Raw genomic sequence first — 20,476 nt, forward strand, 5'->3', positions numbered from 1 at the left:
TGGTTCATGCTTTCTCTCTCTCTCTTTGTGTTTGTATGTGTTACTCACCATTTATGTTCTCTCTCACTCTCTCTTTTCTTTTTCTTCTTCTCATGATACTCTCTCTATCTTCTTCTCATGATACTCTGTTATTCAAACAGTAAAATTTTACTTTGGTTCATAACATAGCACTCTCCTGTAAAGCCATCATCGCAGCTTGTTTTAGAGTAAATTTTTTTTTTGAATCGTAATAAATTTTACTTTGATTCAGAATAAAATTTTACTTTGTAATAAATAAATAAATAAGAATAAAAATGTACTTGGAATCGGAGCAAAATTTATTATGATTCAAAGTAAAATTTTACTGTCGTTAAGCAGATCAGAATGTTGTTAACTAGAGTAAATTTTTACTGTTATAAAAAACAGAGTACATACTAAATTAAGAAATCATAGTCAAATTGTACTTTTAGATTTATGAACAAACAAACAAATTTTTTTTGATTTTTCGTTACAATATCTCGATTTTTCTTTTTCTATCAAATCTAAGTTCTTTTATTTTAAATTTGAAGTTATTAATCTCAAATATGATTTTGTAGATATCAAATTTGAGAGGGTGGTGGTTTGACGATAAAAATGGTGGTTGTCGGCCGACGGCGAGCATGAGCGACTTCGACAGACGAAGAAGATGGTGGAGACGATAAACAACCATCGAGTTGGTAAAGATAGAGAGATGTCGTAAAAGAAAGAGAAGAAACAGAGGATATAATGGTCAAGTAAAATATTCAAATAACAAATTTTGTCTTTTATACAAGACTTTATAATTATGAGTGAGTTTTAAAAGTACTAATTTTTTTTTTTTGGGAGGGGGGTCCTTTTAACAAGAAAATGAAACTCGTAGAGATTAATAATCAAATTTCCCAATTTTGAATGGGGAATTTGGTGAAAACTTTCTCATAATAAAATGGACAAATAGAAATAGTTTTTCCTTAAAAAATCCAACACATACCACTAGTACTAAATATTAAACTTTAAAATAATATAATTTTGATTTAGATGTCGATTTTTAATAAAATTAATATTTTTAGAATTCTCTCATCAAGATCTATCAAATAAGATCCACGTTGACTATGAAATTCTTAAAAAAAAATTATTACCGTCGAAATTGTTGTAAACAATAACATGTTACTCTATCTCACAGTAACATGTTACTCCTGCAATATTGTCCAAGAAAAAAATAACAATATTTTACTTTATCCTTACTTAATTATGCGCCTCCTCCTTGGGAATTTATGAAACAAAATAAATTAAATTGTCTATTTCACCAAACAAAAGTCCAATGGAGAGGCTTGACTAAATTTCCAATTTTGAATCCAAACACAACATTATAGTTTCTAGTTAATTTTCTTTACAGGTCTTTTTTCTTTCCTTTTAATTTTCTTTCACAAATACAAAATTCAACCGCAACTTGTTTATCATTTTCATTTTTTGTCACTAATAATTTTTCATTAGTTTGGAAACATAAACAAGGAAAATTTAAAAAACATCGACATCTTCAGCAGAAAAGAACCAATGATTTTGAAGAAAAAACAAGCAGGGTATATCAAAACCATTATCAAGCTAATATAGACTGCTAAACTAGATGACAGTTGAACAACTTTGATCCAGATCTATTTTGTACAAGTTACTTGCAATTATAATATCGTATAGAAAAAGGAAAAAAACACACCACACAGTGAATCTCAATCGTAAATTTGTAACCGGCCCATCTTTACTGGCCAAACTGTCTTCAGTTACAGAGACAACCAAGGATTGTTGAATATCCTTGGAACTACAGCTTGCACCAACGCAATCTGATGACACATTGATAAACTTGTCACGGGCTTGACTCAGTTTCCGCTGGTTTCAATTCAGTATCGGCTGGGTTAGAAGTTGAGGATTTCTCGTCTGCAGCTGCAGTAGCAGACTGATTTCCATGATCAGAAGTCGAGGATTTCTCATCTGCATCAGCAGCAGCAGCAGACTCATGGGGTTTCTTGAACTAAACCAAGATCATGGTCATGTCGTCACATCCCTCACCGCCAGAAATAGATGGTGCCAAACACCTATCAAGTACTCTTTCACATACCACAGAAAGCTTGCTTTCATGCATAATTAGGAAAAAAAACAAACAAATTTTTATATTTGATTGAGGTACCCAAAAATTTGCATTGCCAAATTCTACTTCTGCAAGAATTCTAAGATTGTCAAAAGCTCAAAAAACTGGTCACTAAGATCAGCAACTCTTTCAACAACAGGTGGTAATGTATTACAACAAACAATTTATGATGTCGACAGTGAAAGCTCAAATATCAGGATTGAAAAAATGAAAACCATGCATATGGTAAATGTACCACCATTGATACACATAGCCAGTGGGGGTTGACAAAGCTTTGCCCAAGAGTTGATGTGTGGTGAGAAATTTATTTATGTATAACATTACCAACAATACTTATGTACCCAGAGAGACAACCACAATCCCAACCAATATAACACATGCTTTCTCTATCTTTTCTTGCAAGGAAAATCTTATTCCAATTTCAGTATCAATCAGTAAGCATGCATTTCTACTTTTGGTCCATGGCAAAAAAAAATGCATGTACTTGCTTAAGTAGCTTCTTCAAAGTATACTATTGATAAGAATTACCACACTTTATTATATATGCCTTATTCCACCAATACAAATGCACATAACAAAGAGAGATCTCACACACTTACTGTGTTCAACTGCTCACGTAGAAAATCTACTAGCTGCTGGCTTGACATGCAATCCCTGAAAGGAATTCAAAATCCAAGTGATTATTAGATATTTGAAATATGATCGACACTTGTATTGGCAAAAACGCTAATTCTATTGGTTTATAGGAAGAATTTAAGCAAGCTTGGGAGCTTTACAACAAACTACTTATACATAAACAAAGTCAAGCAGCATATAAACCCCAAAAATCCTCCCAAGGTATCATTATAACATATACAGTTTTTTAACTTTTTAGTGTTGGGCAGGGGCGGGGGCAAGAAGCTTTGTTGCCAATCTTTAAATGCATCAAAATGAATAATTTTTTTCATTATTAAGTGAAAAATTATATCTATCACACAGTTCAGGTTTCTCAGAGTGTAATTCTTAACTGCTTGATTTGCTCAAAAATATTTTTCTCCAAATAATTCGGATGCGATTATAATCCAAATAGAGCACAAATAAAAACCTGCAATTCTAGAAAGAAACCAACTTGAAAGAAACCAAACTCATTTTTAAAATTCTTTCTATACCTATTTTAACCAATGTCTAGGACAATAGACACTTGGTAAATCATCGCAACTCACAATTATTTCCAAAATATCCCGATATTAACCAATGTCTAGGCCTGGAGGTCATCAAATGGCCTGCAAATAAAAAAGCCCAATATTATTCAATCCGCCCAACCCGTTCCAACCTGCTTAAGTGTCCAGCCCATTCCAATCCATAAAGATGATTTAAGGATTTGACAAAAGTTTGTTATCCAAGCCCGTCCATAAACTCGGCCCGTAACAGCCCGCATGGGTAAGCCTAGCTCGACCATCCCATTAGCCTAACTCAAATTATCCCGTCCATATTTTTATTTATTTATTTTTGATATGTATCTAAAAAAATCTACACCGTTCAGTTCAAATTCAATCCATTAAATATATTAATAATTATATATATATGTATGATATTGAATGTGTACTTTTAGGCTGATGTTTGCAATTTTATTTTAATGTGTTAGTTTAAACTCGTGAGGTTTTTGAGGGAGGTAGCACACGATCAAATTCGAAATAGAAAAGGCCAACCTAGTTGGGTTTCTAACTTGTGTGATGTTAGTCCTTTTGTTTTTTTACCCCACTTGCAAGTATTTTAAATAAAATTACATTTCTTGATTGTTTTTTCATTATATGAGATGTAAAAAGGTAAAAAACAAAAAAAAAAAAACAAAAGGGAATGTGCTACAAGTGTACTTCCATTATATGACTAAAAAACAATCATATAATGAAAAAACAATTGGGGGAAAATCACAAAAGTACATAACAATATTATATATATATATATATATATGGTACATACCCTTAACAGGGGGTGAAGAAGTAAAAAAGGAAAAGGTTGATGTGGGTCCTAGTAAGGACAAGAGACAAACTTCAATTTCTTCCACTCTTAATGAGATGGAATCTTGAGCTATTATACTTTCTTCATCACAGGATGAAAACAAGAGTAAACTTGAGGAGAAGACTAGCAGTCCATCCTACAACAATGGGATTGTTAAGAGGATGGAGAAGTCTTTCACTTCAAGGGAAGAGAACAAGAAGAAATTAGATAAGAAGATCAGATATTTACAGCTAGCAATGGAAAAAGGCTTTGCAAATCTGTCGATCAAACTGAAGAAGCCATGCTTCAAACCTTCAAGCAGAGGCCAAAACTTTCCAAAGCAAGGGCAAGGTGGAGATGCCAATGTTTCTTGGCTAGTTTTGCATACTAGCCTTTGGGTTTATGAGAGGATAGTCTTCTGTCTGTCCTTTGTATGTGACCTAGGTCCTTGGGTTGTGATTATGAGAGTCTTTGTAGTCTAGGTAGTACATAATGTAAGTTTCTGAATATTTCTTTATATTCAAATGTATTTTTGATACAAAGAGTACACTACTTATATAGAACTCTAATCCCTAAACTAAAGGGGAAATAAGAATTACACAGAATATTTACACAATCACAATCATTCTAAATTCTTAAAATACAATATAGGCAATATATTTCTCACACATGACAGTGCCTCTCGGTCAGAGAAGATGCAGCTTTAAGGCATATCTTTATTTACCTGTTAGGGTTGTGTATTGAGCTTCATTTCACATCTCTATTATTTGGTAATAAAACTCATACCCAAAAAAATAAAAAAATAATAAAAAAGAAAGAAAGAAAGAAGACACCATCATCTGATGTCATGGTACAGAGTTCACCTACATTCTATTACGTATATTATAGGTGTGCCACCCACACAATTCAATACAGATTTTATATATCTCCGTCTGAGTTTCAACTAAATTCTAATCCACAGATTCATAACTAAAATGAAACTAATACAGACAAATCACTATCCAAATCAACTATAGTGGCAAATAAAAAAAACTTTGCAACATATGGAGAATGAAATCACACAGCTGCAAGAACAAGATGAAAATATATGGATGAGCGGAGGTAAAGGTTCAAAATTAAAACCTTTCAAGTAGTCACATATCAGGACATCCCTTGGCAGCTGCATAACTCTGGTTCTGCATCCCTCAGCAAAACACATTCAAGGCTCAAAGGTGGCCTGAAATCGAAGAATGCAGAGCCTAATTACAATAAACATACCAGTAGCTCATCATAAGCTCTCCTATTTGTTGTTAGTTCGATGCCAAGAATGAACACTTGTCTACAGCAAGAGAAAGTGGCAAACCCCAATATCATTACTAGAGATTTGGAAGCAAGGTGTACAAACTTCCTACTTCATCCCTGGAAAATGCAGGGGAAGCATCAATAATGTCCTTAAAACTACTACTTACATTGCCAAATGGTATGGACATAATCAGCTATTTGTAGAATGGAACCCACAAAATTTTCATATTATTGGTGCTTTCGTAAAACCCCAAAATTCCAAAAATTGAGGAACTTTACATACTCCACTTAACACAAAAGAGAAAAATACACATACAATACAAGTACAGAGAAAACTATAAGCATTATCGCAATGGCATTTCCCCATATAATACCATCCTTAACAACAAAGATTATATCTGACACTGTGAATTTATGAAATCTAGTAACTATACATCTAGTCATCATTTGCAAATTTTAATCCACTAAGCATTCAAATATATTAGGAATTAATCAAGAGGATATCCAACTTTTTACTAATAAATGTCAAAACAGTAAACAGCCCAATAGATGTAAGATAAACAAGTTGAGTTCAGAAATGTCCATTGCATGCATTATAGAAGTTTGTGGTACAAACATTTCATCAAGACCATTACAGAATTATATAACCAAAATAGAAGCAACACAAAAAAAAAACAAAACAAAACAAAACAAACAAACAAAATCTATCTGCTTCTTACAACGAACGACAATCACTATACCTAGGGTAAAACAAATTCTACGCATAGAAAATGAACAGAAAAGGGAGAGAATAAACTGGGGGGGAAGGGATTTCTTTTTTTCCCTGTCAACTAAGAGGCATGCTGGTAGCAGTAGAAACTAGGTTCCGTAGCTCCATCAAATGTTCATCATTTGATATATGGAGCGAAAGGCGAAGATTTGTCACCAATGTTTCTTGTTCCCAACTTAAGGGTCCCAATGCATGCAATGCCTCAATAGTGCAATGGTAGGCACGTAACTCTAACCTATGAATTTCTTCTGCCAATTCCACCTGACTGCGAAGGAAACAATTCCCTTCGTTAAAGCCCCTGTGACAAACAGACTCAGCATCACTACAATTTCCTTCAGTATCTTCAACAGAAAAATTACAACGCAACTTAAAGGAATCATAGCTAGTAATGCTACAACTAGCCACAGAGCATGTAATATTGTCTGCATCATTAGGTTCTAAGCTAATTGCATGCGAACACCCATCAGCTCCGCTTCGTTTCTCCCTCTCCACATCGACTTCAGTAAAGTGAGCTGTTCTGCTGTTAGAAGAAGTATAAAAGTTTTTTTCACCCTGCATTTCTCGATGGGACAAAACAGCATCTATCTTTAAAGGGGATGGATTTGCAGCAAGCAGACGATGACACCTACCCTCTTTCGCAATTACTCTAAACTTCTGGGAAGTTCTTGCAGGTGCATCAACTTGAGAATAACAATCGGGCAATCCTCTCTTCAGAGTTCTGGAGGAATCAATATGTGATTCTTGGAAATTGTTATTGCTCTTAGCAGCACAAAGCTCCTTATTTACAGGGAAATTCATCCCTCTATTTGTTTTCTTAACTTGGGAACTCAATTGATTGTATTTCAGAGTTGACCATTCACTGCATTTCCCATCTTCACAGTTTCCAACACCCAGCTAGCAAAACAACCCCCCCCCCCCCCCCCCACCACACACACACACACACAAAACAAAACAAAAAAAAAAAAGAAAGAAAGACAAAATCAATATAAAGTTGATCCCATTAAAACTATTGTTAAATTGTATGACAACAAAAAAAAAAAAAAAAAAAATAGAACAAGATCAATATTGCTCTAGAAGCCCCAAAATAAATCAACTAGTTCAAATGTCACTAATAACATATCCAAATAAACTTGAATCTAATTATTCTCAAGTGTTAACTTATTATATCTGCAAAAGAGTATCAGCTATAAACGGATTTGTGGAAAATTTGGGAAGCAGAAGATGAAAATTTTAGCAGATGCAAGAGAATTCAAAACAAGAACTCCTAAATAATACATAAATAAATACCGGACACTGGAATATTTGAGTTGCAAGCCGAAAACAGATTCAGAAAAAAAACTACCTTTCCAATCATGAACCATTTGCCACCCTGCCAAGATTGTCGCACCCGGAGGTCAACTTTACTGACTTTGAATTCATGGGAGGATCCAAGTAACCTAACCAAAAAGCAATTCCTACCCAAAACCTTAGAAACAGTTGCCATCTTCCAAGAAAAATTCTGAAACACCTCTGCAACATCACCAGGAACACAATTCTCCGATAGTTTCACTGGAGGAGGACAGGGACTAATTGACTTCCTAGATACCCTTTCAACAATCGCCTCATCGGTAGCAGCAGGGTCCATCTCGTATCTAACAGTGTAGTTGTGCCCATTACCACAGATTATCTCAGCACAATGCCATGAGCCTGATGGCACCTCATTCTTGCTCAGGACCTCAACAATTCTCCCTTTCTTGTATCTCATGATCACTATATTCTCAGCCCCAAATTCCAATGCAGGAAACCTATTTTTCAATCACAACATAAAATAAGAAACCAAATAGACCCAAAAAAAAAAAAAAAGAAAAAAAAATAGAAACCATAAAACTCAAAAGAACAAATCAAAACATCTAGCAATGCAGAAGAAGGATGAGATTAATGTTGTGTTTCATTTCCCTTTCCAAATCCCTACTCAAATCCATAATGATCCAAACACAGACTAAGAGAATTGGAAACAATTGAGGAATTTGTAGAGAAAGATAGAACTACCTTGCAGTAATTTAAAAGTTACAGATAACAAGTATATGATGAGACATGATGCATACATTCCATTGAATTCTTGTAATGACTATGTTAATGGAAACTGCCACAATTGATGTTATATATCAACATTTTTGTAAATATAAATCCTCTCTCTCTCTCTCTCTCTCTCTATGTAGACATTTTTCCCCAATTATTTGTTATTACTATTAGCTAAAAACAGGAATTTGATTTTTTTTCAATTATTTGTCATCACTATTAACTAAAAATATTAATTTTGAGATTTACGAGTGTCTCATCAGTACAACTTACAACTAGAGGTTTGATGCCCAACTACGAAAAGTTGGCTTCCGACCCCTTCTACATTTTTAAAACAATTCACCATGTTTTGTTTCAAACAATTGAGTTTTTTTTTTTTTTTTTTTTTTTTTGTAATGAATTTTTTTAATATTTTACATAATTTTTTTAAATACACCTAATTTAAATAAACTTAAAAATATAATTTGTGAAAAAAAAACTTTAAAATATTCAACAAATATAAAAAAATACAAAATAAATAAATAAATAAATAAATAAAAATTCAATATATTTTCGTATTTTGTTGTATTCAATGATTTTTTTTTTAATTTTTTGTACAAATTTTTTTCTTTTTAAGTATATTAAGATTTAGTGGATCTAAAAATTAAAAAAAATTAATTAAAGTGTTTTAACAAATTATTAAAAATATAAAAATACGAATTGAAAACTTATAAAACAGTTTTTGAAAACTAAAATGTTTCTAAAAATAAATAATTGGCTACATTTTCTTCATGTTAAATTAATCTTTGGTACTAAAAAATTAGTGGTCCTTAAAATAAACATTAGTGATCCTTAAAAGAAATCTTTTTTTTTTCCCCTTTATATTCTAATGCTATATGCTTCTTTTTCTTCCCTTTTTCTTTTATTTTTTATTTTCATTTTTTATTTTATCTTTTTGTTAATAACAAAGTCTTTCTTTTCTATCATGATAAGGTAAATAATGTGTAATAAATATAATTAATATAAAAATCTTTCATGATCAATCTCTCCATTCTTTGTAAAAATTTAGATTAAAATGCATTGAATAAGATTAAATGCATTTATTGAGCATAGCCAATAGTTCTAGTGGATTCTCCATCACATGAATGAGATTGAAATATAGTGAAATGGGATCAATTTTATACTTGATAAATAGGTGTTATGGGAAGTTTTTTTTTTTAGTGAATTTATTTTAAAATTTTTGAAAAAGTTTTAGATTTTTAGATTCAGATCAACAAGACGAACTAAAAAATTATAATTTTTTTAAAAACAAAAAATATATCCAGAAAAGACAAAAATGAGCCAAAATGAGTAAATTTTTTTTACTTATTTTTGTCTTTAGAATTTTTCAATATATATATATATACTTTTTAGGTTTGTCTTGACAAGACGAAACATAATTTTAAAAAAAATCACCAAAAACAAAAAAAATTAGAAAAAGAGGTAACTTTTTTTTGTTGCCAAAATGGGCCAAATTGAATTTATTGAGTAATTAATTTCAATCATTAATTACTCAATAAGATTTTATTCAAATTCCCATAAAAACAATAATCAAATTGTTTTTGACAATTGTGGAGGACATATTTCGTGAATGGCAGCATGTGGCCAAGGTGACGCCGACGTGTCAATCGGGGTGCCACGTGGCTTGGTCATGCGCTGTGATTATCTCGGCTAGGTCGAGGTTATTTGCGGAGATATCGGAATCTGAGATGAGCAGATAAGGGACATGAGTCTCATAATAGGAGAGGACTTTAGTCTGGATAAAGATAAGGCTCTTTGAGAGTTTATCTCTATCTACCTAAGGGTCCAAGATGAGCATTGAGCCAAAGTCCATTGAAACTAGGCTTCTACAAAAATCAGGTTAGTGTTGGCTATAAAAGCAAGGCACTTTCATAGGTCCAAGGTATGCTTTTTAGGCTCTGTCTAGTAGGTTAAGCATTGTTGGCTATCTTTGAGAGATAATTACTGACTTGATTGTCGGAGTACCCTCGGGTGGACGAACCACCGTTGGATTCTTATCTTTCTGTAACAGGTTGTTCGGGCTTAATCAATTCCGTTGGTGCTCTCCTACTGAGTTTTCCTATTTGGTTGTGTGGTCAAAAATAAACACCCACAATTTGGCGCCGCCTGTGGGAAAGTAAGGAGAATAAATGGCCAACGACAGACAGAAAGAAAAGGTCGAGGATGACATCCCTGGTAGGAGTGGCAAACACGCCAATCCTAATGTGGAGGAGGAGAACTGTAATAAAGGACCTCGGGATCAGAATCCCGGGAAAAAGGGCGTCGGCCAAGAGGGAGACGCACCGAAGAAAGTATGTCAGGGCGGGGATTACAACGAAAGCGATCTCCAAGTATAGAAAGATAGATGCTTGAGGAGGGACGGTGAGATGAAGGGAATGACAAACAAATTGGTAGACCTACAATCGGTTGTCAACTTCATGATGCAAAACAACGTCATGCAGTCACCGTTTTCGTTAAAGGACATGCTGATTCCAGCGGCCAAGAACGATGCCCAGAAAGGGGAGCAGAAAGCTGTCCTAGTAGTTCCTCAGCATGACAGGGTGAAGGAACGCTCACTCCGGCCTTCACGGGACGTCGGGCGAGTAGAATCAATGAAAGGACAGTCTCAGAGGACACCTCATACGAACAAAACGTATGTTAAGGAACATCGGCATGTTCAAGGGAGGGAACTTTGTTTTGACACGATGAATAAAGAGAAGTCCAAGAAGACTCATAACGATGTTGGGAGCAGCGTACCAAAAAGGTTGAAATCCATTGATAGTTGAGCTCTGGGTTGGACTAAAGAGGATTTGAGGGACTACCTCCAGAGGAAGTGACAGAATGTCGAGGTCACATCCCCGTCAAGCCGAGGACGTTGTTCTTAGTAAAACTAGATAGGTTTGAGGCCCCAAAAAGGTTCCATATGCCGAGGTTCCAAATATATGATGGTAAGTCTGATCCGAACTTTTACGTCGGCTTGTACTTGAATTCAATGGCACTGTACACCGGGAACAAGCCGCTGCTATACAAGGTGTTCCCCTCATCCTTTGGGGAAATCGCATCGGATTGGTTTCACAAGTTGCCGAAAGGAACTGTGAAGAGTTGGGATGGCCTAGCCGAGATGTTTGTGGCTAGGTTTTTTACAAACAAATTGTAGCCGTTAAGGGTAGACTCCCTGATAGCTCTAAAAATTGGCAAGGATGAAAGCCTCAGGGCTTATACTAAAAGGTATTATGAGCTGTTTAACCGAATACCAGGGTGCAACCAAGAGTTGGCGGTCGTATCTTTTAAAAACAGCCGGAACGATGACTGCATGCTTCAAAAGTCACTGGCAAAGACTCTGCCGAAGAGTATGGAGGAGCTCATGGCCAGGATCGAAAAATATTCAAGAGCCGAAGAGGATACGCCAGAAACGAATGCGTCAAAGCAAGAAAAGAGAAATGGCTCGCCGAAACGAGGCCGAGGTAATAAAAATTTTAATAGACAAGAAACAAGACTGAGGGCTACACAGTTAGTCAACACCATGTTCCGGATCCTAGTTCATAAAGTCTTGGAAAGGATCAGGAACCAGCCGTATTACAGAGCACTGGAGAAGATCCCTAGCGAATTTATGGGGAGCAGTCTGGGAAAGCACTGTGCTTATCACAATGAAGATGGACACCTGACGTAGGGTTGTAGAGCCCTAAAAGCACATTTGGAAGATCTAGTTAGACAAGGTCACTTAAGGGACCTAGTAGATGAGGCCAGAACGAGGGAAGAACAGACAAGGCTGCCCCAAGCACCGACAGCACCACCTCCACCAGGACCACAATTGCAAGAAGATGGACCACGAGTGATCAATGTGATTCACCCAAGGGTCAATGAGAACTCGGTACGTGGGGAGACTCAAAGGGTGAAGCACTTACAGCATGTGTATCAGGTCTAGCAGAAGATTCCTAGGACAAACGAATGCCAGGAACCAATGGTGTCTTTTATTGAAGCAGACCTGGACATGGTGCAGCATCCACACAACGATGCTCTAGTAGTGACCCTCAAGATTGGAGAATGTCAGATGAAGCGCATTTTGATCGACCAAGGCAGCTCATGTGACATCATGCATGTCAGATGTTACAAAGAGCTCGGCCTATATTGAGATGATCTAGAACAGGTTCAATAAAATGCCGACCTGGCCGCTGAGAGTAATAAATTTGGAGGTACAGACAAGCATCAAGAAGGTAAGCACAGAGTTCATAGTAATTGACACCCCCTCTCCTTACAATGTTATCTTGGGAAAGCCATGGTTGCACGCAATGAGGGCTGTTCTCTCAACACTGCACCAGCTGTTGCGGTTCCCAACAAAGCATGGAATTAAGGAGGTCAGAGAGGATCAGGTGTAGGCAAAGAATTACTCCATGGTAGCAATGAAATCCACTTACAACGTGTGAGAAGCAGAAACAGTAGAAATTGAAGACGAGGACATGGAGGTCCTGGATGATGTCGGCAAAGAGCCGGCCGACAAAAGCGAGGAAGCCTTAAAGAAAATTCTGGTCCAACAAGGTGATGAAAAACGCTTTTTCCTTCTCGGCATAGGACTGGCCGAGGAGGAGGAAAGGGAGTTAGAGTCATTCTTGTGAGCAAACATAGAGGTGTTTGTTTGGACGCCATACGAGATACCTAGCATTGATCCCGAGGTCACTTGCCATAGACTAAATGTAGATAGGTCGGCTAAACCCGTCATTCAGTGAGCAAGGAGGCTAACGTTGGTTCATGTAGAAGCAGTCGAAGAGGAAGTGGACAAATTATTGGAGGCTAGAGCCATTCGAGAGGTAAACTACCCAACTTGGTTGTCAAACACAGTTGTTGTGAAAAAGAAGAATGGGAAGTGGAGGGTCTGCGTGGACTTCACCAACCTGAATAAGGATTGTCCCAAAGACAGTTTTCCACTCCCCAAGATCGATCAATTAGTGGATACCACTTCAGGGTATGGAAGGATGAGCTTCTTGGATGCTTATAAAGGGTACCATCAGATAACAATGTACCTCCTAATGAGGAGAAAATTGCATATATCACCCCAAAAGGGTTGATTGCTACAGAATGATGCTTTTCGGGTTGAAAAATGTAGGAGCTACTTACCAGAGATTGGTGACCAAGATGTTCAGACATCTGATCGGCAAAATAATAGAAGTATATATTGACGACATGGTTGTGAAGACCAAAGAACTTGAGGATCACCTGGCCGACTTGAAGGCAATTTTCGATATTCTTAGAACATATCGGCTCTGACTCAATGCTTCAAAGTGTGTATTTGGAGTTGGGTCAGGTAAGTTTCTGGGATACCTGATCACTAGAAGGGGCATTGAGGCAAGCCCAGATCAAATCAAGGTCGTCCTTAACTTGAAAAGCCCAACATCGGCAAAACAAGTACAGATGCTTATAGGAAAGGCCGCAGCCATGAATAAGTTTATAAGTAGAAGTTTAAATAAGTGTAGACCATTTTTCAATTTATTGGAGAAGGCCACAGATTTTTTGTAGGTAGAGGAGTGTGAAGTCGCCTTGGCCGACTTGAAAAAATACCTGACCACAACTCCAGTTCTCTCAATTCCAGTACCTGGAGAGGAACTGTTCTTATACTTAGCGGTTTCAGAGCGTGCAATGAGTGCAGTGGTAATCAGAGAAGAGAATGGAGAACAAAGGGCAGTATACTATGTGAGTAAAACTGTAACAGGCATAGAAACCAAGTACTTGCCCCTGGAGAAATTGACACTGGCCTTAGTGATGGCTTCCAGAAAGTTGAATCATTACTTCCAAGCCCACAAGATTGTGGTATTGACTAAGCATCCCTTGAAGTCCCTGTTATAGCAAGGAGATTTGACAGGTAGTGTGGCCAGATGGGTAGTAGTGTTGGGCCAATATGACTTAGAGTTTAGACCCGGAACGACAATCAAAAGCCAAGTTCTGGCTAACTTTGTGGCTGAGTTCACACCTGGTGCCATACCACGTCGGGCTCTGGTAAGCCATGGCTTAAGGTGTCCAGGGGAACAAGAGGAAACCCAATTGGGAATGAAAAATCCCAAAACAGAATAAAAGAAAGAAGAAAAATCGAAGCCCTGCTGTAGGCACCCCATTTTTGACTGACTTCAAGACTTTGACGTCATTGTTTGTGCACTCGATGATTGCGCATGTTTGTGCTCGTTTGAGCGCCCGAAGGTTTCGGCTGAGCGCCTTGTCTTTGAGCCTCTAACTCTCTTTGTTTTGGCCTTGTTCTTGGGCCAAACCTTGGTGCCCCTTGCCTGGAGGGGGGGGGGGAGAGGAAGGCCTTGTCGGCCACTTTTGGCTATTGTTGGCCACTTTTCCCCCTTGTAGGCCACTTGGAATGGCCGGTCGGCTAGGGTAGGTGGCCGGTTGGCCACCTAGAGTGGCCAACGGCCATTTTTCTCCTTTTTCAGATATTTTATGTGCCAGCTGTTGGTCACTGAATGCATCCTCCATGGAAACAAGCTTTTAGCTTGTTTTCCCATATAAGGGGAGGTCCCTCCCCCTTTTTGAGGGTTCAGAATTTTTGTGAGCAAAATTTCACTCTCTCTTTCTAGAATTCTCTCTTTCTTCTCATTTAGTGCTTGAAAGTGAGTTTTCTTTGCATTTTTGCATACACCCTCTTAGCCAAATTGGACTACCTTGTTGCTGAGGTACTTGGAGGTCTTATTTGAGCTCTCAAAGTTGGTTTTGACTTAGAAAGTTGCTGTTTTTTTTGCTATGCTTCAAGGGTAAGGAGTTCCCCCTTTTAAGCTTACTTTTACACATTGGTTTGGCCACCTTTGCATGCTATTTTTGGCATAGTTGTCAATTACAAAAATCTCTATTTTTAAGTGTTAAAAATGTTAGTTTGAGGCCCTTTTGGAGTTAGGAGTGTTCCACCATCTTTTGTGGCTTATTTGCTAAGCTTTGTGCCATCTTCTAAGACTTTTAAAACAATCCTTTTTTGGCCTTTTAACCACTAAAATTGACTGACTTCTAGGGAAATTTCAGTGGTAGAAAGTTGGTTTTGAGGTCCTAAATAGGAGGGGGTGGCCTCCCCTCCTTGTGCCTTGTTTGCATGTGTTGATGGCTTAACATGTGAGCATGTATTTCTCCCTTTTTGAAGCTTAGTTCAAGCATGTTTTAGGCTCTATTGTTTACTTCTTGCACTTGTACTGCAATCTTGCTTATTAGCTTAGCATACTTGATGATTTAGCCAATCATCCTAGCTTGTGTTAGCTCTATCTCAGCATGTGTTTTGCTAACGTTTTAGCATGTTTTAACTCTGTTTTGGTTGGTCTTGGTCATATGACTCATGCTTTGTGTGGTTGTAGTGTAAATAGCCTTTACTAGCTTTGAGTTTTAAGGCCTTTAACATGCTTTGCTTGGGTTGTTTGCAAGCCATAGCATCATTTAGCATGTAATTTCAGTGCATATACTTCAGTCACACTCTCACATATTTCACTATTTCATTGCTTTTGAGGGTTGTGTATTGTGCCTTATTTGTGGGCTAACATGTATGCATGTGTAGACACCCAATTTTTGACTGTCCTCAAGACTTGGATGTCACCGTTTGAACACTCGGTGATCATCCATGTTCGTGTTCGTTTTGAGTTCCCGGAGGTCTCAGCTACACGCCTTGCCTCTGGATCTCTCAACTCGGTTGTCTTGTGCTTGGTTGGACCAAACACTTGTTGGTTTTTGCTTTAGGAGGTAGAGAATGGCTTTTTGGCCATCCCCACGCCTCACCGGCCATGTCTTGAGGCCACCGGCCATTACTGATGGCTGGTCGGCACTTTGTGAGGTCGGCCGACTATTTATTTGGCCGATGGACTCATTTTCTGGCCGGTACCCCCTTTTTGCCTTTTTCAGGCATTATGCATGCCAGCTATGCCAGCTGGAGTGCACGGACCTGTCCTCCATACACGTGTATGGAGGAATTGCACCCTTTGTACCCTTTTGGTCTAGCTTCTTAGGGAAGCATGGACCTTTGTCTTAGCTTCCTCAAGAAGCTTAGACACCTGTCTCAGCTTCCTAAGGAAGCCTTGGCCCCTTTGCCTTAGCTTCTTTTAGAAGCCTTGACCCCTTTTGTTAGCTTCTCTTGGAAGCTTAAGCCTCCATCTTGCTCTATATAAGAGGACCTTCCTCTTCCTTTGAAGAGGTTCAGCAAAACCAGAGATAATACATATATATCTAATATATAAACCACTCTCTCTCTATATCCCCCTCTCTCTCTCTTCATTTGTGTGTGTTTGTTCGTTCAAAAGTGTGTTTTGTTCTTAGTTTTGCACTAGGACACATAGTATTACACCATACTTCGGTTCTTGAGGTGTTGAGAGATTGTTCTTGGAGGTTTTGGGTTGGTTTTGATCAGAAAAAGGGGCTGGACTTGCTGTTCTTCAAGTGTGAGTATAGTTGCTTTATATTCCTCATTCTTGCACTAGTTTTTAACCCATCTTTCATACTGATTTAAGCTTTGTGTATAACTGAAAAAAGTCTTGTATTTGCATGATTAAGATCTTTCATTAAGGTCTCTTTTGTGTTTGGGGTCGACCTCCCCCTCTTAGGCCATATTTGGCCCCTTTTGTGCCTTCTTTTGTTGAGCTTTGAATACTTTTGTGCATTGGCCTCCTCACCACTGAAATCCAAAGGATTTTCAGTGGTGAAGAAGAGATTTTGAAGTCTTGCATAGGGAAGGGACACCCCTCTCCCTTTGTGTCTTATTTGTTCATGTTTTTGGCTCATAAAGGTAGCATGCATGCTTAGTTGTTCTTAGCTTCATTTCAGAGGTTTTTGGGTGTTATTTAGTCATATTATGCCTCTATTTTTGGTCGGACTCATGGTCCATTACATGCATCACACACTTGCTTAGTAATCCCCTTTATTGTCATAACATGTGCCATGCATTTGTCCCCTCCATGCTTGCATGTTCTAGCTTAACTTCATGAAGCTTTTGGTCATATTTCATCATGCTTGAGGTTTATTGGGTACTGATTTGATCATATTTGCCATGTTTGGTATAGCCTCTTTGCATTTTGGCTTGTGAGCCTTGAGTATGTGAGTCATTAGCATGCTTTAGTTGGGTTATTTCAGTGATTTGGAATCACTTCTCATGCTATTTCAATCCACAATCCATGCTTGTATGCTTGCATTCATCATTCCTTTCATGCCTTGAAGAGTTGTTCTTTTATGCCTTGAAATGGGTCATAGTGCATGCCTTTTGTTTAAGTCATTTGGGCTGCCATATTAGTGGGTTTTGGGGTGTATTTTGATGCATTGAAACTCTGTCTTTGTTTGCATAACCCATGCCATGTTGGGTTGGGGTAGGTGTAGAGTAATGCTCCCTTTTGTGGCCTTGAATCCCCCTTGTTTTGCACCCATTTCTTAGCATGTTTTGACCATGATCTATGCATGCTTTAGTCTTGTTTTGGAGTGCCTTAGGACTGATTTAGGTCATTTTGTTCCTTTGGGGTTTGGTTGACATAGCTATGGTTTGGACCCCTTTGCTGGTTTCAAGTTTTGGTCATTGTTGCATGCCTTGCTTGTATAACATGGTTGATTTGGCATCACCCTCTATGCATTTTCAAAGTTTAACATGTTGGTCTAATGTCCATGTTTGCCATCTTTTGAGTGTTCTCGAAAGTTACCTTTTGTGTCTTAGCTTTAGGCCCTTTTGTGTGTATGTTTGCATGAGTATTTGTCCATCATTTGCAACATTTTTGGCCACTGTTTTAGGGCATGGCTGAGGCCTCCCATTTCAGTTTAAGTCTAACATTGCATGTTTTGACACGTTGCATTACTTTGGTTTCATGCTTGTATTGTACCATCTTTGCACGTTTGCATGTTGTTTAGCAAGTTGCATTTCATATCCTAGCTTGCATGATAGGTTGCATTGCATTGTATCTCGCATGTTTGGCACATTGCATTTTGGCATGCCTTGTCAACTTAGCTTCATGTTGCATATTTGACCCATGTTGCATACTTGAGCCACATTGCATACATGTATTACATTTTGCTTGGTTTGGGGTGTCAAACCAAGCATGAGGGATGAGGGGCGTTCGTACTCAAAGTGACGTAACGCGCCTCAATCCTCGGTCGCCGATGTCCTTGATCTCAACATGATAGGGCATAAGGCATTCATTTGTTTTGTTGCATGCATTTACATTGATTTGCAAACTCGGTGACTTTGGCCATCATGCATCGAAATGCTTGATTAGTGGCCTGAGTACTGAGGGCCACACTCCCTTGAGTCCGTAGCATGATTGGGAGAGTAGCCACGCACACATTGCTTTGAAAATTACATGCCATGCACTGTCTGTCCTCTGCTGTTGTCAAAACAGGGCTCTGCAGGAAGAAATGGCCGGTCGATCACTTTTCGTGCCAACCGACCATCAGTGTCCAGCCGGTGGTTCAATGTTTGGCCGATAATCCTATTCCCATGGCCGGTGGATTTGAATTGTGGCCGGTGGCACTCCACAACACTCAGAAAGAAGCTCAAAGCAGTTCTGGAAACCTGCATAATTTTCAGAGAAGCAAAGCAGTGTAAGCAGAGGCAGCTTTTGACATGGCAGTGAGTTTCCAAGCAAGACGAGTCAAGCATGCATCATCCACGCATTCTGAGGCAGAGCTGCGGCGGTCTCTCCAGTTTCATATTTAGACTTTTTTTTTGTAATTAATTTGTTAATTAATTAAAGGTTATGTAATATTTAATTACCTAGTCAATTAGTTAATTAGTTAATCTGTATTATTCTTTCGGACCCTCCGAGCGAGGGCAATTGTGTAATAAGTGTGCGTGCATGTGTGCATGTCTTCCAACCCCACGTCTTTCTCCCTATTATTTACTAGCTTACGATGGTTAGATTAGGGCATGTTTAAATTAGCATACTTATGCTTGCATGTTTGCATCCATTCATTTGTCTTGCATGCACCGGGCTCGGCGCATCATACTAACTACATCGTATTTCAATTCCAAGTTGAATACGTGTTAGCTGTAGCATCATCACATACCATCTTAGAATAGCCAAGCCTAGCTTAGTTACATCTTGCATGTGTTGCATTAGCCATCTTAACATGAACTAGGATCATGCATATGATTACTAACTAGTTTCTATTTTGGCTCGGAGTACTCGGTAATCGTTTATGCTTTAGCATCCTTGCATGTGTGTAAGTGACTGCCATGATAGCATGTTTACCATGAGGCTATGTGCTTATGTGATATAATTGCCTGGTTTCCTGTGGGTGGAGGTTGGATTGCTTGAATTGGAACAATTCATCGAAATCCGTGTTTTAGCCTACTTGCAAGTAGCGAACCTCAAACTATTTTCCAAGCAAACGGATATGCAATGCTTTGTTCCAAATTAGGCGATCTAGTCTATACTTGTGTGTTGTGCGCATCACATAGTAAATTCTAGCTAATTAACCGGAATAAGAACGCATATGTTTTCAAAACAAGATATCATGTTTTGTAGAGGCCGATCTTTGATCGGGTGAGCGGGAGTGCTTATAGCTGACCCTCCCCAATCATACCCAAGTTCCCGAGCCGAGGCAACTTTGGTGATGACGGACACATGGCCTTAGGCAAACGAGTCAGGGTTTCCTAAATTTCCCCAAAATAAAATATTTAGGTGGCGACTCTGTATCTGGCAAAGCAGTCCATGTTTGGCACTTCTTTCAAAAAATCTGTTTTCAATAACGATTTGCTGGATTTGGACTCTTTGATGATTCATCAGTCTTGCATTGCACTCTGCGAGATTAGATACAGGACCGTGACATTTGAGTCCTGAACTGTAGTGTGCCCAAACGAACGGAACGGGATTCCCTCCCGGGGCGTTCGAGGGACGTCTATAGTTTTTGGCGACCTTGCTGGGGATGTTAGAGAGCTTGACTCGGACTTGTGATATCTTGTTTTGATTTCACTTATGTGTTTCTTTGCATTGCATGTGCATTGGTGCGCCTTGGACACCGTGTTTGCCGTCTGCTATTCCTGAGCGGTTAGCCTGAGGCTGCGTGCCATAAGGTTGACCAGTTACGGGCTCTGCCAGTATGGGAACACAAACCCCGATTTTACCGAGGCACCCTTTTGACCATTCGACCTAGTGCATATTCGGAATCCGTAGTGACCATTCCAAACTAGGACAGGTTACTTACCCGATGTTAGATTGTTTGAAACCGCTGCGTGCGTAGTGAAACCCTAGCTCCTGGCAAAATAGGACAGGGAAACCCTACCCCAACATAGGGGTGTTTTG

At 38.3% G+C, this 20,476-nt stretch overlaps 1 protein-coding gene and 1 long non-coding RNA gene across 2 annotated transcripts; both read right to left on the bottom strand.

The window, feature by feature from the left end:
- Window positions 1–1,577: 1,577 nt before the first annotated feature.
- Window positions 1,578–5,509, bottom strand: LOC145806400 (uncharacterized). Its single transcript, XR_014349465.1, has 4 exons — window positions 5,369–5,509; window positions 5,234–5,286; window positions 2,734–2,788; window positions 1,578–2,117 (listed from the first exon to the last, which is right to left on the bottom strand). It is a non-coding gene; the product is annotated as an uncharacterized LOC145806400 (long non-coding RNA).
- Window positions 5,510–6,218: 709 nt separating this feature from the next.
- LOC145805658 (uncharacterized) lies at window positions 6,219–8,042 on the bottom strand. The gene is made up of 2 exons (XM_082900832.1): window positions 7,504–8,042; window positions 6,219–7,055 (listed from the first exon to the last, which is right to left on the bottom strand). The coding sequence occupies exons 1-2, from the start codon at window positions 7,903–7,905 to the stop codon at window positions 6,219–6,221; spliced, it is 1,239 nt and encodes a 412-aa protein (XP_082756958.1). The 5' UTR covers window positions 7,906–8,042.
- Window positions 8,043–20,476: the final 12,434 nt, after the last annotated feature.

This window comes from Camellia sinensis, chromosome 13, assembly GCF_055761805.1.
Source record: "Camellia sinensis isolate YWXY chromosome 13, ASM5576180v1, whole genome shotgun sequence".
Classification (NCBI taxonomy): Eukaryota; Viridiplantae; Streptophyta; class Magnoliopsida; order Ericales; family Theaceae; genus Camellia; species Camellia sinensis.

What these genes read in the sequence shown, in the direction of transcription:
- LOC145805658 (XM_082900832.1), bottom strand. Translation starts at nt 7,905, where the DNA reads ATGAGATACAAGAAAGGGAGAATTGTTGAGGTCCTGAGCAAGAATGAG. An exon ending in AATGGTTCATGATTGGAAAG is followed by an intron (nt 7,056 to 7,503) that starts GTAGTTTTTTTT and finishes TTGTTTTGCTAG; the next exon opens with CTGGGTGTTGGAAACTGTGA.